Raw genomic sequence first — 17,536 nt, forward strand, 5'->3', positions numbered from 1 at the left:
TACCCTATTCTAATAAACTAAAGAAAATCAAGAATAAAATATAGATTTAACGACTATCAAAGATTCCGAAGTCTAGAATTTATCGATTCTCTTTTATCGTTACGTTGCTCTCCAAGCTTTTATAAGAAGATAAGAGATCTGTAATTATTAATGACAGAGTATATAATTTACAGGTATATACAATTAATTAGCTTTGGAAGACAATAACAAAATATAATAACTATGATTCTTCGTCGTTTAATAAAAATTCTAAAATATGAGAAAGCATCGAAATGAAGAAAATACTTTTAGAAATTTCTACAAAAATCTGACATGAAGTGATATGACTTATGAAATTACGATATGATCAATAGATTTAGCACGTATTCATACTTGTTATCACACCATCGTATGATAACATTCTATTGACATTGTTTAAAGTCTGGAGACACAAGTGATTAAGGAACTATAGCGGGAATAGATGTGATCACGTATCAATGAAAAAACGTTGACTTTCGTACTACCTTATGTTTATATTTGCGATTAAATGCTATTAATAATATACTGTTATTCCGAATATCTACAATTAAATTTAACTAATATTACGTATTATGTAATATTATCGAACGATTTTATCAGTGTTATTTATTAATATGCACAAATATATACGCAACAACTTATCATGAGCTTAAAGTATGATAACGATACTTTTATATTTGTTCATATTTATAATAAGGAGTTTATTTTTAATAATAAAATAAAAAAAGAACAAAAACACAACAAAAAAACAAAAATTTTATGCAAAATATGTGTATATACATATATAAGGAGAAAGTTTCTATTTGAAATATTAAATTCATTTGAAACTTGTGTTTCGTGCGTGTAATATATTTACATTTCTCAATGTATCGAGTCGTAAAAGAGAATGATTATATAATTTTGTACTTGTCTAATTTAGTCATTTTTCGGAATACATTTTAAATTAAAGCCATATGGATATTAATTGACCGTGCCCGATATCTTGAAAAATACCTAACCATTCCCACGCATTAAAATCGTCGGCCGTTCATATAATGCGTGATGGAAACTTTTCGTGATCGATACAAAATATAAGAAAATCATCTTTCTACGGTAAATTTTTTCATGAATTATCGCTGAATGCCATAAATATACTGAGCATATTTCCTATTCATGATACATACGTCTAATATTAACATATTAAATATTTATTATATGCAATGTAAATATATGGTGAGGGGATCTTATGGGTTTTTCTTTTGTTGTTTTTATGTTACTGAAATTGTGAAGATATTGGATTGTCTGGAAAGATTAAAACAATTAATAATAAAATACTGTAAAATATCGTTTTAACATTTTTACTAAAAAATAAGAAAGAAGACAATAATCTATTGAGTGGGAAGAAATAGGATAAAGTGGAGTGAAAAGAAAGATGTATGTCAACAACATTGATTTATGAAAGTATAGAAGTTATTTAATTCATTTCCATTTTTGTATAAAAATTCTTTATCTGTACATTAAAGAAGTCTTATCTTGTTGCAAGGAAAATAATATTTTCACCTTCTCCTTGAACGATAATATATAATCTATATAACTCTAATGTCTACCGACGATCTCATTAGAAAATCGTTAACAAAATTGTAATATTAGCATAGCTCGTTAACATATCCGTTACTTATATGAATTGTTTAAATCGTTTGTCTCCTTTAAATAAATACTCTTTATTTCACGATCAGTCAAAGACGAACGATCACAGATCACAGACACACTTAGGTACTTGGTTTAATCCTTCCTACCTCTCCTTTCTCTCTTTATCTTTTTCATACTTTTGTCATTAAGTACATCTTCTCACATTATAATTCCTTCATAAAGGAAAGATTTTTAGAAGCATCACAGGAAGATTATCCGACAAGAATTTTCAATGTCGAATTAGAATTAAGAAGATATCCAAAAGGTTACCGTTACCTGCAAACAGCTTCTATCTGTGGGACAAGAAGGAAACGAATTTCCGGCGTTCCTTTTTCCCCTTGATTCTTTTAGTTGAAAAATATATTTCGATAAAATATCAATCTTGCTGCGGTCACGCTGCAAGTTGTGGTGGTAAAATTTGATGAGTCGGTGGTGTTATCCTTGGCGCGATAACAGGCAAGATACTAAGCCTAACACCAGATGCCGTTTGTATTTGATTACTACCATTGCTATTGGAAGATGAGGAAGAAGTCCTTTCTCTGGTATGACGTTTCACGTGTTTGGCCAAGTGATCGCTCCTCATGAATCTTCTTTGACAAATTGTGCAAGCAAATTTCTTTTCTCCTGTATGAGTTCTTTTATGCCTGGAGAGTTCATCGCTGCGCGAGAAACGTCTGTTGCAGTCCTCGTATGGACAGGGAAAGGGTCGTTCTCCGGTATGCGTACGCGTGTGCGCCTTCAAATGAGAAGACTTAAAATAATTTTTTCCGCATCCGGGATGTTCACATTCGTAGACACGTCTTCGCGCTGCTGACTCATTACATTGAACGTTTCCTTTTGTTCCTACGGTATTAATTCGGCCTGGTGTGCTCGCTGTGACCAACAATAATGGAGTCTGTGGTAGAACTAATGATGATCCTAAAATTCTGGTTACCACAATCGGTGCTGGTTTGGGTGCAAGTGGTTGCAACTTGGCTTGACCGATTTCACGATCTGTATTCTTATTATTCACAATAATCTCTTCTTTTTTTAAACTCATTTTAAACTTGAGACTTTTCAAGACGTTTTCTTCCAAGCTACCGTTCGAACGCACGTCCGAGCTCTTACTGTTGCTTTCAACAGTACGCTGTCTTGTACTCGGTACCCATTCGGACGGGCACGAATCAGTCAGTTTCGTAGGTATACTGGCTGGACTACAAGTTCCGTCACGATTGGCGCGCATTATGACTGATACTCGAGTTGCCTCGGGACTGGGTGGTGGTGTTCCATAAAGGAGTAACTGTAAGAATACAAGTTTATTTTAGAGAACATCATTTCTTTGCGTATATTCAAAGTTCAAATGAACGTTTGGAAGTCAAAAGATAATATTGGTATATTTATTTATACTTATTTACCTTGGCTAATTCGCATTGTTCAACGTAACGTCGTTTCCGCGGAGGCTCGTCTTCTTCGGAATCGGAAGGCTGAGGGGTAAGAGGCAAATTTGGTTGTGGATTTTCATGATTGCGCTTTGTCGCATTTGCTTCGGTTGCCACCGTCATAGCCGCCTGCTCTGCCGCCTTCGCCACCTCCGCCTTTGCGGTCATCGTCGTCTTTTGCAATAGCTTGTCTCCTAACAAAGCTGCGACACTGAATGACGACTGTAGTGGCTCGATCTGTAAAAATAAATAGGAATATCAGTTATCATTTTTTATGAGTTATTTCGAAAAAATGTTCTTCTTTTTATCGACGAAGAGAAAAATGATAAACAAAATTTGTATTTGCATTTTGTACTACAGTTCTTTCTGTATAGTAAAAAGAAAGAAATTCCCGGATATCTTAAGTTTGTTTTTTCTTATATAGCAGGGTTAGTAGCGGAACATTCAAGTTTGAAAGAGAGATAAGCAGACGCAGGATAAAAATATAAAGTTCTATCGAAATACATAAAAGTTAATAAAAATATCAACGGAGTAGGAATAAATATAAATTAATGAAATTCGTGTTAGTACGATTCGAGATCGTAGTAATGAAAATTTGTATTATTACGCAGCACACCGAAAATGTATCGCAGAAACAACACATTCATATTTCGCGGGCGTCGGTCGATAGATTATACGCGGTACATTTAATTTTGCTTAGACTTACGTGCTTAAACTGGGGCGAAGCTGGTGGAGATAGTAGAGTTTGATTTGCATCCATTTTATCGTAGTTTAAATTATAATAAAGTTCAAAATTCACGCAAAGTTTCTTCTTGATTGCACCAATGTTTCCACATTTACGGAAACGCAGTGGGCTTACGTCGTGAAAATCGAAGTACAAATTCGATCTAACGGACGTCTGGTAGTGTAATGAAGCTTTCTCAGGTCGGCAGTCCCGACGTGCGCCCAGTTAGTTGCGTCTGATCATGTGGCCGTGTAGTTTGTTAGCCAATAATATGGAGGGGCTCGCCGTACTCAACCAATCCTGTAGGACTAGATCAGTCGTTCAACGCGTGATCACAGGCGTGTTGTTCACGTGTTCGCGACCTGACTGAGGCCGTGATCATGACGTCACACTGCGTGCGCGCACGTTCGATACGTCATGTCGTCACAACGCGCCCCGAATGCCCCAACACTTCAAGCGTCCTGTAACTTCGACCCTCTTCCTACTCCTCCCTCTTATTTGTTCATATAAATTCACTCACGCACTTGCACACACCCACGCGTTCCCTCTCTTTCTTTTGCTTCGATTTTCTTGTATTTACGTTTCTTCTCATCTTGTTGTGCAGCGAACGAGATCTACGGCGAGCCTCCAAATTGTCGACGGCACCAATTCTTTCCTCACATTCTCTATTTATTTTTTTATATAGATAGATTTATTTTTACTCTGACTTTGAGAACTGACAATAAGTTTACTTTCTTTCTTCTTAATTTATTTATCAAAAAATCATTATATTATTCTATCTATTGAATGCTTTTTTATTTATCTTATTGTGCAAGAAGAGAATCTTAAATAGAATTGTTGTAGCTGTTTCGATCTCAAATTCTGATAAGAGGAGAATCGTTCATATCGCAAAAGTTTCTGTACTTACTCGCAAATATGATTTTATTTGTACGAGATTTCTGTCTAATCTGATAATATCTGAAAAATAATATTTCTTGGAAATATACGATTAATATTTGTAAAATTTACTTTTATCTTTGTCACAAATATTAACAAGAACGATTTTTCAGAGAAATGGTTTTTTCCCCGGTTATATATAATATATTCCAAATAGATGGTAATACAGTTTATACAGATTATAATATATACGTATGAGCTATTTTTAGAAGTATTAGTATTTTTATTTTATTAGTAAATTATAAAGATATAACTGTAGTAAATACTTTATCAGCTTAAAGCATATGGTAAAGAACTATGTTTACCAATGCAACATCAAACCGCATTTAATCGATCAAAATTTATGCGTCGATGATAAATAAGAGAACAATTTTATCGACTGACAAACTTGTTATATATTATATACAATGATCACTCTTTTCTATGTTTATTTTCTTCAACAAAAGATTAATCGAAATATTTGTTTGTATATACAAAGATATAATTTATAATATATTGATTATGTTTCGATTTCTCCTATGTATATCTGTTTGTCACTTGACCCAGAGCACACTGAAATATATAATAAATTGTTTACATGATCCTATTTATCGTTAAACTTGTATTTAAAAGTTATGGTCGAACAGTATATTACCTATTGGCTCCTTTGGATGAAAATCAACATCATTAACAGAACCATTATGTCCAGGTAATTTATATAATATTCTACGACTAGTCGTATCCCAAATGTATTGAAATCTGTCTGATGAACCAGCTGATACTTTACTACCATCTGGAGACCATGCACATCTCTGAAGATTCTATAAATCAATATTGTAATTAAGCAAATTTTAATATTCTATTAACTACATATTATTTATACTTTTAATGTTATACCTTCTCAAAATTATGTTGATGACCAGAAAGAATTTTCACGCAACGTTCGTATGGAGCAAAAGGTCTTACATCCCATATTCTTAATGTATTATCCATAGCATTTGATAAAATATATGAACCATCAGGGCTAAGACTTAAGCCAGTAATAGTCTCGGAATGTCCTTTTAATTTATAAAGAATTGCATTTTTTCTTAAATCCCATACTTTGATATCATTGTCAATACCACCGCTTATTACTTGTTCTGCAGTATCATTAAATGTGACTGAAGTTACCTATATACAATGCAAAACAAGTTTTACAAATAATATATAATCTCTCTTAACACGTGTGCCATGCGAATTTATAAGGAAATCACTTTTAGGCCACACGCACTGCTTAGAAATGAAAAATAGTAGAGTCAAACTAGAGAAAACAATGATTGGATGTGGCATTCAACATGTTAAATAATAAATAGGTTCTAATAAACAAACCTGATATGTATTATTTAATGTATAACACTGTCCTCTTTTTCTTGGATCCCAAACACGTATTGTACTATCATCGCTACCTGAGCACAACTGTGTAGGTCCTCTTCTAGCTCCAGCCACAGAATTGACAAAAGAAGTATGTCCTTTTAATTTTTTTATTCTTGTGCCTACCACTATATCCCATAAACCTAAAGTCATATCAGTACTAGCCGTATACAAATTGCTTCCATCAGGACTAAAATGCAATTCCATTACAGCTCCACTATGACCAGTCATTATAGAGATGTTTTCGCATTCTCCATAAACATTCCAAATAACTGTACAATGAAGAGAAATAAAGTAGTATTGGAGAATTAAGTTAATTAAATACATTCTAATATTTATACACAACAAAAACACAATAAATATAGAGTGTGTGTATGGAACTTATTAAAGTAAAGGTGTCATTTAAATTTGTTTTTGTTATTATGATAACAAAATTATAATATTGCCAGCAATTCTGGCAGTTAGAGTGCAAAGAGTTAATTTGAGTATAATATGGTTATATTTATAAGATTATAATTTGTAGATATTTATGTGTAATGTGTAATTTGGTATATTTACAGATTTGCCGATCAAATCCAGTCGATGCAAGATACTGGCCCTCTGGATGAAATTCAAGGGAAAATATATCACCTTGATGTCCTTCCAGGAGCATGATAGGAGCCATTAATGATGATGTTCGTGGTGGACCCTTAAAATTGCATAATAAGGCATATAATAAGATATTTAACGATTGTCTAAGTAAATCAACTAAGAAAACATTAGAATATTGGATACTAAAACTAAACTTACACTCTGTACAACTGCTTTTTCTCTACTGCTGAAGACGACTTCATTCTTTGTTCTTTTTGAAGCAGGAACTAACGCTAAGATATCGTCACCTTTTCGTTTATCTAAAATAGGCATTTTGATTTTTTATGCGTCCTTTTGATGAATAATTACGTTAGTTTTGTTAAAGCTTCTGTTACAACTTTAATTAACGTTTTTAATAAATACTCTCTTAACTTTCTTTTGCGTTATTTACGGTTAAAGTCTGTAAAACACTGCCACTAGTTGTGAGTCGAATATTCTGCATAGTAATGCCGATAGATGGCGTCACACAATCGGCCCGCCATCTACTGTTAGAAACTAACGCTCATTTTGTCTATCATAAATCCATAAGCAACGCGTACAAAATACATAAAATATACAAGTTTAATTATAACTGTTTTAATACTGTTTTATGTTAATAAATATTGAGGAGCCGGATAAACAAAAAGTCAGCAATTGATTGAAAACAAAAAAACAATAGAAAACTTCATTGCTTTGATTAGAAATGAGAAAAAACGTTTTTGTATTTTCGATTATTAATAACTAATTAAATAATTAATTAATAAAATGTGCAATTATAGATTTTATATATACAATTAATGTGCAATTAAGAGTACTTATTCCTTTTTTCTGCTGTTCAGGTTCTATGCCAACTTTTCTGCGGTAGAATCTTGGTCTTCGACAGTTAATGGCGCGACAATTGTCAAACACCATTTACCGATGTCACTATGTAAGATAATCAATTTACGGCTATCGGCAACGTGCTTAAAAACTTTATTCTTAGGTAAGTGCAATGCAAAGAAAGTTTAGTATCAGTTGAGCAGAAATCGCATAGTAAAAAGTATGCAGTAAAGGAGAGTTGAATAAAATACAATTTTATCCAAGACACTTCCTGACGCATTTCTTTAGAACAATGCATGTTCTGTTATATATGGTGAATGCAGAAAATATTTGTACGCCAATTAATTTTATAAATAAGAGATTTATGAAATTGTTGTTTATTAACTAATTTTTTTAAACTATTTAATGGTAAGCACTAAAGGAGGGTGTACGGTATGTTATATACGTGATATATATTATAACATACAATCATCCCTCGAAGATAACGCGATAGGTGGGAACGACAAAAATCGCTTGAATCGAATTCGTGTAAGTCGGTGTAAAACTTTTGCAGTAAGTAGTACTGTTGATAAACATATCACATTATTACTTCGTAAGCATGATGAATATCGTTGGTATGTTAAGAAACACATACGAGTAAATCTCTGAAGAAGAATTACTTGTTAATGCTTAATACTCCTTTACATATTAATTAAAACCAATCATTTTTGTCGATTTGGATTGTTTGTTTTCGGCATGATCAAACGATCGAAGGGATTTACAATTTATTTACTACTTACATTAGAGAAGTTCTGCGATGGCTCCAAAACACACCTACTTTATTGCAGCTGTAATAGTTATGCAACCGAGAAGTTCGTTGATTTTTTCTTGTTAGAAAGAATACAGGAATAAAATAAGAAAACTTTAATTGCAGAGTTATCACGGTTGTGTCACTGTGATTTTATTTCACAATTAATTTTAGTTTATTTATTATTTGTACAAGCACTGATTTTACTAACTGCATTGCGCGTAGTGACTGAAGCATAAAAACATTCTCCCGATGGTCATCGAATCTAATTCGCTATCAAGTTGATTTTAATTAATTAAAGAAATAGTTCACATTGTGAATTAACAAAACTAAAAGCTTTGCACAATAGAAAAGAAAAAATTCGTTCAACCACGAGATTCTACCGACTGCATTCACTACTTGAAAGATAAAGAATATGTGATTTTAATGAATAAATTATATTTGTTAATAATATTGTATTGTATTTAGCTTATACAGAACATGAAATTAAAATTATATAATGTTTTAAATTTTATATAAAACAAATTCTAAACGTTGTAACAGCAAAAAAGAATTACCACCTGATGGAGACACTGGACGAATACTGTCGGTCAGAAAATACTTGCACAATCTCAAGCCTGGACATAAAAAAGTATTTCCTTTAATTTTCTTTAATCTTATCGGCTTCCAAATGTTGGTTCATCCATTCTTGAAGTAAAGTATTTTTTAATTATCTAACATTTAAACCATTTACCTGATATATTCGTGTCAGACACGGAGAACTACTGATTACCATAATTGACTTTCCCGAGCGTAGCATAGGCATCGTAATCGTAAATATATTGTGGAAACGAAACATAAAACTCTCCTTGATATTAAGGAAATGGTATATGAGAATTGCGAATGGAGGGATCACGCTTAGGAACGAAAACACTGGCGGGATTTGGTATATGCGGCAATGAGCTTTCGAGTTCCCAACACGCCACTTAATAATAAAATATTTTATTATTGACTATATTTTGTAAGTTTTATTTTGCGCAATAACGAATATTAAAAAGGTTAAATTTCTTAGGCTTCTTAACTCATCGATAGAATTATTAAATACTTATATAATACTTTATGTATGTATGTGTGTGTGTGTGTGTATTTTACATGCATTACATTCACTCATACAGTTAATTTCGGCAAGAGAATGAACAAAAGAAAAACATTAAGTCATTGTTTATAAAATAACAGAAAATGGATTTTACGCTTTATTCACGATGACGTACAATTATAAATACGCATTACTTTCAACAAATAATTTTTCACTTCGCCAACTTATTGATACCACTGTGCGCATGATATTTCGTAAATAAGAAGAAAAATACGAAAATACGAAGCTAGGGCGGTTATCAGGCTAAAAGCGAGATGATCACACGAGTTTGATGAGATCGGAATGGTTTCAACTAGATGTTCTGTGTTAAAACTTTGTATAGTCCCATACTAATGCAACGAGAGCTTTTCAGTGTGTATGTTTTTTTAAACTTTCTTAGCTATAGGGGAATTTCGAGTCAACCGGAGTTTGCTTTCAAATATGCACGAGGATTCATCCGGCGACATATTTTCCCTGCTTGTATTTATTTTCGCGTTCAATCGTTGGAAAATCGCGCGTCTCGATGTTAAATCGAGCAAATTTCAGTCCTATTTTCATTTCTTTACAGCAAAACCATCGCCAGTCGGATCGAGCAACCATGGATAATTGTTAGGACATTCCATGCAAGTGAAAAGACGCAGAGTCTCGCCTGGAAGTTCTCTAGTTGTTAATGGACAAGCGTTTGGCAATGAACAGTAGGGTTGACCTTTCTCGTCACAAGTTTCCTTCCAATCCTGGAAGTCTCTCAATGCTGATAGTTCGGTCGGTGTTTGCATCCATTTGATGACCTAAAAAAAAACGAAAAAAGACGATTCGTTAAGAATAAATAAAAGACATTGTATTTTGTTAATTTACCTCTGTAAATTAAATTGATATCTTACCTGAACCATTGTAACAAAGTAAACGTCGCTTCTAGCAAGCATTTCCTCGATAAATTTGATCAGTTCTTCTTTGTATTCCTTCTTACTCTTTAACCAGGAGGCGTGGAAATGTAAACCGAGTGGTGCTCTGTTGGTGTTAAAGTGTCTGTTAAAATTGTGCCTGAGTAATCTGCCGAATTGTTCACCAGTTTGAATATTGGAACAGGAATCGACCATATGACAACCAGGTAGAGATTCATCGAAAGTCGGATCGTCTCTACGATCGAGCTCGTTCATGACCATTTCCCAGACCGGATGTGACCTCGACGGACAGTTTCCACCATTTCCGTTACATTTGTGAGGCATACGGAAATAGAGAGTATATGGCCAAATCGGAACACGTCCTAGGGATGCTGTGATTGAGGCATCGTAAACGAAAAACTGATCAGCCATCATATCGAATTGCGTGTTGCCACCTACTCTCAGGTACGGAGCCCTCATACCAATGATGGACCCATCAGTAATGTTAGCGAAACGTTCGATGATAAGTCTGGCTCCGGCCATCTCGGCCAACCAATCATCGTAGGTACCTTGGGTCCAATATTGTGGATCGTCTTTATGAGTGAGAGAGAAAACTGCGATCTCATGACCACGTCGATGAAGATCTTGAACCGCGGAATAATTTGTATACTTGTGAGAAACAAAGAAGGTACCACGTATTTGGCAACCATTAGGATTCTGTCGTTGACCATTGAAAACTTCTTCGTAAAGATCGATATTATCAACGTTTACTGCTCCATTGAACGTAATGGTTATCATTTGTGGAACTTGTTGTGGCTCGATATTACCAGGAATACGAGTACCATCAGCTGAACAATAACAGTCTGGTAAAACGCATTGTGTTGGATCACAGTCTGGTGCACGGTTAGGATCTGTTTCAACGGCTGTGAAATTAATAATTACAATTAGATCAATTTCTTTTTACATTTCGATTCATAGAAACATTATTGGAATTATTTTTACTCACTACAAGCATTTTCATCAGATTCGTCTTTACAATCAGGCTTGCCGTTACAGAAAAGTTCCTTGTCGATACATTCTTTATTTCCGCATGACAACTTTCCATCCGGGCAAACTGGTTCATCGGTTTTTAAGATGGGTAAGACCTTACGTGGCTCTGCAAATGTAACTCTCGATTAATGATGTCCTCATAAAGGAACTCAATAGTCCGATCTACGGCGGTAGGCTTTCGAATTAGGTCACCAGTGTATAATCGTTGTAAGAGGTGTGTAATCAAGGCCCAATACTACTTGTACTCCCAATTTTATATTTACACGCATCAACGCTTCGATGTAGACCGGCTATAGGCATGAATATTTTTCTCACAAAATATTTATTTGTCTGCATTTTTACGAAGCTTAAATATCGTGCTAAAATTAATTCTAACCCATTTCCAAAGCTTTACTTTTTTTTTTTTTATAACCGATAACAACACTTTCTACAAAACTTTTCGTTTATTTTACCAAAAAAGATAATTATCCGATATATATGTATATGTATATATATATATATATAATTAAAGGGAACGTTGCAGGTTGTGATGGTAGTATTAGCAGCAGCAGCAGTAGTAATGCTAACTTTACTTGTTTGTATATATATTTACATAGGATTTGGTATTTCTTATTTGGGAGATTCATTATTGAAATTTCACATAATTATCATTTTTATCATTAGTTTCATTAGTCCTTTAAATAAAATCCTAATTATATAGAGAGAGCCTTGACTTTCAGTCTCGTTTTGTATTCTCGTCATATAGTCTGTATTTTTTCAAAAGTCTCTTAAGTATTTATTTTTCACTCGAGAGGAAGGTGGTCGTGACTCGAGTGCTGTGTCGGCTCACGACGACGCACGCAAGCTTCTTGACTATTATTTGAATTTTGCATGCCCATGAAAGAGGTCGTGGAAAAAAAAAATGAAAAAGAAAAGAAAGAAGACGTAAAGTAAATGGATAAGAAAAAAAATGTAGATAGATAGAGAGAGAGAGAGAGAGAGAGAGAGAGACGAGAACGATGTGTTAATCACGTATTCTCACGCATTCGACTTATGAATGAAAGAAGAAGCTTTCGTATGCAATGTTTGATATGCAGTCTTCGTTATTATACACGTTACTTTCTTCTCATTCTTTCTTCTTTTTTTATATATTTTCAGTGCTTTTCTTTTATTTAAAGATCTTATGAAAATATTGCGTATGTTTAATCTGACGAAATGAACGTAACTCAAAAACTACAGTAATTCTTCGTTATTTGTCGTGTTGAGATCCTTAAAATGTTGCACGGATAATGAAATTGCAAATAAAGAGATTAGACGGGCAAAAAAATTAAGGTTTAGTCAGACATTACTGATACAGATCAGTTAATTGTATTATTACTAAAAAATTCTCAATCTCAATGTTCTCGTTAAATTTTCGCATCAAATTCGAAACCGTGTTTAACCGAAATTGCGGATACATAAAAAACAAAAATCCACGAATAACGAAGAATAACTGTATTTCGAGTTACATTGACAAATCAATTTGAAGCAATAACGTGTGTGCGACAATGAGAAATAGAAATAGAAATAGAAATAGATAAAGAAAGGAAAAAAGATAAAAGCTAACAGATGTATAATTATTTTTCGATAAATGATCGATTAGATGTATTCGAAAGAGGAGTTTCGATGAAGTAAAAGCTAATTCAAGGCGTCTGAGTAACTACGAGATCTCTTATAAGGAGGCCAACAAATCGTCGGAGCGAAACCGATCTGGATGTCAGGAAATAGAGGTGGAGAGTGAGAAGAAAAGATATATATAGAGAAAAAGAGAGAGAGAGAGAGAGTCGGATAGAACGTTTAACAAGTGCGTGCTACCTCGTACCTGGAGCGATCATGAGGAGAAAGGAGCGTTTGTGTGCGCCGTTCGATGTTAGAAAATCATTGCGTGCCACTGCTTTTTTAGATTTAGATCATTCGCCATGAAATCACGACGAAATCGTACAGATTAAAGTCCAAAGAGAAGAATCACACAAAAACGATTCGATTTTTCGTTACGTCTTTAGTAGTGCCACGCAATTGCGTTGTCTTCTTCTTCTTTTTTTTTTTCTTTCTTTCTTTTTTAAATCTATTTTTTTTCTTCGACGACAAGCTAATATTAGTTATGGTACAAATGATTATGATCATATGCTGTCTTATTGATTAGTCGTATCAAGCATGATTAAAGTAAGATTGATATGAAAGATATAGAAAAATAGTAATATGATATTTAGAGTATATATGTTATTATGATGCATTTATTTGTTTCTTTTTTCTTTTTTTTTTTTTGGTTTGTTTCTTTATTTTTTTGAGAATATCCTGCGATCTTCTAATTGCTCTAATTATTTACTTTGTTTTTTATCATTTGGCGAGAAGTTTTTTTGATTACAGATCTGTTTATCTTGTACGTAAGTTATAAAAGATTTCTAAAAAATTAATTTAGAGCCATGGAAAGATCGTTGATCATTCTCGAAAGATTCGAGCATTATAGTGCGTTAGTGCTAGTAATCTTTCAGTGCGTGCTACGTCATGAGTCTACGAAGAGACCGGAGCTTTCTAGGTTCTTCTGATTCTCTTACGTTCCTTTCATTGACTTACGCAAGAGAGGTTAACGATTCCATCATGGGTAAGTATTGCAACAATATTTTAATCCTACCGTTCTAAGAAACGATAGTTATTTAGTGAATTTGAATAGATTGAATTTGTAGAATAACAAAAATGTTTATTTGTTTTTTTTGAGTAAGTCAAAATGAAATAGGAATGAATTTGGACACGATGCATCGTTGAATGAAGAACCATAATAAAATAAAATCGCTCCGATTCTCACCACCCGATTCTACGACTTACTCTCGAGCTTGTCACAGTTGGTGACTTTGCCCTTCCAGTCACAGGTCTGTTTGTCCAAGTCAAAGGCCAACCCACTGGGACACGTGATTTGCTTCAGCCCGGACCTTGTACACCTGGTAAACGCAGAAAAGGGAATCGTTTCAGTCTAAGAGGGGAAATAAATGAAATTTCGCTTACTCTCCAGCTGTTCGCAGTTCTTGACATTTGTCTTCCAGTCGCAGGTTTGTCGTTCAATGTCGAAAGCGAGACCGGTCGGACATCGTACTGTTGCCAACCTGGTGACGCCGATTTCACTGGCTTTGTCGCACCTGCGATTATTTTCACCCATATCGTATTTTAATAATACGTTTTTTTTTATTTAGGCATTTCGTAAACATGTAAATCATCATTGTGGTCATCTCTACACTAGATAAAATACTTTTTTCTTCGACAATTTATAATTATATATTAGATATTTTTTTGTTGCCTTTCTACATTTAATGGAATCTAAAGTCCTTGAGAATGTAACTTTCTTGTCTGTTGGAGATCGAATGACTCAAAGAAAACCACTCGACATTAGAAACTCGCGACAGATGTTACATTTTATATTATGTATCTATGTATCATATATTACATATATTAATATTAATATAATATCACGGTAATTATGATAATGGAATAACAATCAGTCAAAAATAAAGATAATTTATTTTATATTAAAATTGTTTGTATTATAAAATTAATTATTTTTATTTTTTTTTAATTTATCCCATTGTGATAATTGCCGGCACATATATATTTATATAATGTAATAATGTAATTATATACAATGTTCTTAGAAACTTTGTTTATTCCGTATTACAGTGAATTCTTATAATTAGAATTCGTTACACGATGAAGCAATCGGTGTATGCAACATCTTTTTTAGAAAGCTCATTCAAAGAGATTGCATGTAGTATAATTGCAAATTTTAAACGGCTTATGACGTCTATGTCTTAATTACTCGAGAATATTTTTCAAATAAACTATTGTACGTAATATAAATTTTCTTATTTCTAATAATTAGCAAACGATTTTTTTGTTTTATATTTAATAGAATATCTAAACCGGATACTAATCGTAACGTAAGTGAAAATGAAAGTGCATAAACTGTTACTTTAGTTTCTTTGACGAGTCGTGATATTATGTAATTTTACTGGTTTATAACTTCCGATTTTAGATGCCGATCAATAAATCACACGTTCAGCAAAAGTTATATTATTAGCAAGTGTAAAATCACATATAAAATATTATCTTTTAATTAAATTAGTATATCATACTTTCTATTAGAGATAGCTCGTTAATGTTGCGTAATTGAATCATTAATTTAACCAAGATTTATGTTACTTGAAAATATTCAAACGTGTGTTTACTTTCTCGAAAGTTATAGTCAGTCGTAAAACTTTCTTTAACTCGATCCGATTTACGAAGACGATTTATTTGATTTTTTAAAGTGTTTACAAAATATTGAACATTCAGTACATAAATAATTACTCGTCAAGCGAATGATTACTTCAGCATAGAATCATTTGAAAATGATTATCAACCTACCTGACGACATCGCGACAGTCTCCTCCAATGTTTAACCGGAAATATTCATCACCCGGTCTATCATGACAAAGTTCTTCGGCATTTGCATCGAGTTCATCGGCTCCTTCGTCATCTTGTGCTCTTACTTGTGCTCCTGTAAGAAAAATAAATCCTCTTTTAAAAATTATTTATTACCTTATCATAAATAAATTAGTAATTTCTTTTTTTTTGATAAATAACACACGAAAACAGGAAGTAGTGCTATTTTAAAAGTTGATACAAATAAATAATAATTATACATTACATTATACACGAGTTTCGCGTTATAAATTAAAGGTAAATTTGATTGGATTGTAAACGATTGATATATAATCTTTGGAGACAGATATTTTCATTTGTAATTTTAATATTTACAGGATAAACCCCTAACGAATTATATTTTATTTTGATAAGTAATTTTATTATAATTAACATGTACGTTGTATTCTAATGTTTCCTTTGTTTTTCGTCTTTTTTTTAGAGATTCCCATTGTTATTTCCAACGTATATACGCATTACGTGTTACGAATATTGATTTATTTGTCGATATCATGATATTTGTATGTAAAAGACATCACGATCGAGAGTTGCAGAAAATGTCGCGATCGTGTCGTGCGATTCTTAAATCGGAGACGGTATGGTGGAATAGGTCGACGAACTCTCGAAGTAGAAAGTCTTGGAAATGTCAGGGCAAGCACGGGGAAAGTGATGGTGGTTATTCGAAGTATGTTCTTTTCTCCTTCTCCTTTATTACCTCCCTTTCTCTTTCTATTTCTTTATTTATTTATCTATATCTTTTATTTCTTTTTGCGGTATTAAAATGATATTTGACGAATGACATTAAAGAGCATTAATAATAAATCGAAACAAAATATATGACAAACAAATAAAAACAACGCGAAACAAATAATTAATCTAATATTAAATTATTTAACGACTCGATATATATATAAATAAATGAATAAGATTATTAACTGGAAAAAGGAATGTACCGTTAATGTCTTCATAAAGGTCTTTACCACTCGTTAAAGTCTCCACCGAAGAATAAACTCATACTTCAATCATATTCGAGAGATGTGATATTTAATTCTTTTAATTTATGAAAATTAGAGAGAAAGAGAGAGAGATAAAAGTTCAAAAGAGTGAAAGTCCAAAAACTGGTTTTAAAAGTTCACGATCATTATTTTCTTTTTTTTGGTTTTCAAACAAGTTTATGTTTCAAGATAAAATGGAATGACAAAGAGGATGAAAATATCGATAGAGTATAATGACAATCGACGTGGTGTACTCACCGGCGAATAGACAGAGGGTTCCTAACAGGAATATTAATCTCGACGACATTGTAGGTTGTCGTCGTGGTCGTGGTTGTCGTCGTGGTAGTAGTGGTAGTCGTCGTCGTCGTCGTCAGGATGGAAAGTGTCTGAACAAGCCGCGCCCTCTCGCCCTTCTATATATGCACCACCACTCCTTCCCTCTTCTTTGTAAGAACTTTCACCTTCCGGATCGTGCTGCCACCTTCGTTCTAGCATTCGACAAATATATAATTCTTGGTTTATACGTTTCATGTATGGATGATACTCTTCCTTGGAAGAACTTTATGTCCAAGTCATGAAAACCGATTGTATAATCCAAATTTTGAATAATTCTTTAATGAAGCAAATATTGTTTGAAATTTTAATATTTTTCCAATATTTA

At 33.1% G+C, this 17,536-nt stretch overlaps 3 protein-coding genes and 1 long non-coding RNA gene across 5 annotated transcripts; 1 reads left to right on the forward strand and 3 right to left on the reverse strand.

The window, feature by feature from the left end:
* Positions 1–1,448: 1,448 nt before the first annotated feature.
* LOC106784573 (Krueppel-like factor 3) lies at positions 1,449–4,548 on the reverse strand. Its single transcript, XM_014744295.1, has 3 exons — positions 3,811–4,548; positions 3,081–3,341; positions 1,449–2,965 (listed from the first exon to the last, which is right to left on the reverse strand). Exons 1-3 carry the CDS (start codon positions 3,862–3,864, stop codon positions 2,078–2,080), a joined length of 1,203 nt encoding a protein of 400 aa, XP_014599781.1. The 5' UTR covers positions 3,865–4,548; the 3' UTR covers positions 1,449–2,077.
* Positions 4,549–5,144: 596 nt separating this feature from the next.
* LOC106784574 (U5 small nuclear ribonucleoprotein 40 kDa protein) lies at positions 5,145–7,226 on the reverse strand. Its single transcript, XM_014744296.1, has 6 exons — positions 6,943–7,226; positions 6,712–6,841; positions 6,112–6,425; positions 5,641–5,913; positions 5,399–5,564; positions 5,145–5,316 (listed from the first exon to the last, which is right to left on the reverse strand). Exons 1-6 carry the CDS (start codon positions 7,054–7,056, stop codon positions 5,264–5,266), a joined length of 1,050 nt encoding a protein of 349 aa, XP_014599782.1. The 5' UTR covers positions 7,057–7,226; the 3' UTR covers positions 5,145–5,263.
* A 78-nt stretch (positions 7,227–7,304) lies between these two features.
* Positions 7,305–10,269, forward strand: LOC106784575. The gene is made up of 3 exons (XR_001381429.1): positions 7,305–7,408; positions 7,602–7,744; positions 10,051–10,269. It is a non-coding gene; the product is annotated as an uncharacterized LOC106784575 (long non-coding RNA).
* Positions 8,910–17,263, reverse strand: LOC106784572. Of its 2 annotated transcripts, none has more exons than XM_014744293.1 (6): positions 17,134–17,263; positions 15,824–15,956; positions 14,432–14,562; positions 11,370–11,519; positions 10,364–11,286; positions 8,910–10,270 (listed from the first exon to the last, which is right to left on the reverse strand). In XM_014744293.1, the coding sequence occupies exons 1-6, from the start codon at positions 17,180–17,182 to the stop codon at positions 10,037–10,039; spliced, it is 1,620 nt and encodes a 539-aa protein (XP_014599779.1). In that variant the 5' UTR covers positions 17,183–17,263; the 3' UTR covers positions 8,910–10,036. The 2 variants fall into 2 exon arrangements, with proteins under 2 accessions (XP_014599779.1, XP_014599780.1); XM_014744294.1 differs by lacking the exon at positions 14,432–14,562 and adding an exon at positions 14,255–14,367 and having other exon boundaries at positions 17,134–17,244.
* Positions 17,264–17,536: the final 273 nt, after the last annotated feature.

This window comes from Polistes canadensis, unplaced genomic scaffold (assembly GCF_001313835.1).
Source record: "Polistes canadensis isolate GaletaPanama2010 unplaced genomic scaffold, ASM131383v1 scaffold_37, whole genome shotgun sequence".
Taxonomy (NCBI): Eukaryota; Metazoa; Arthropoda; class Insecta; order Hymenoptera; family Vespidae; genus Polistes; species Polistes canadensis.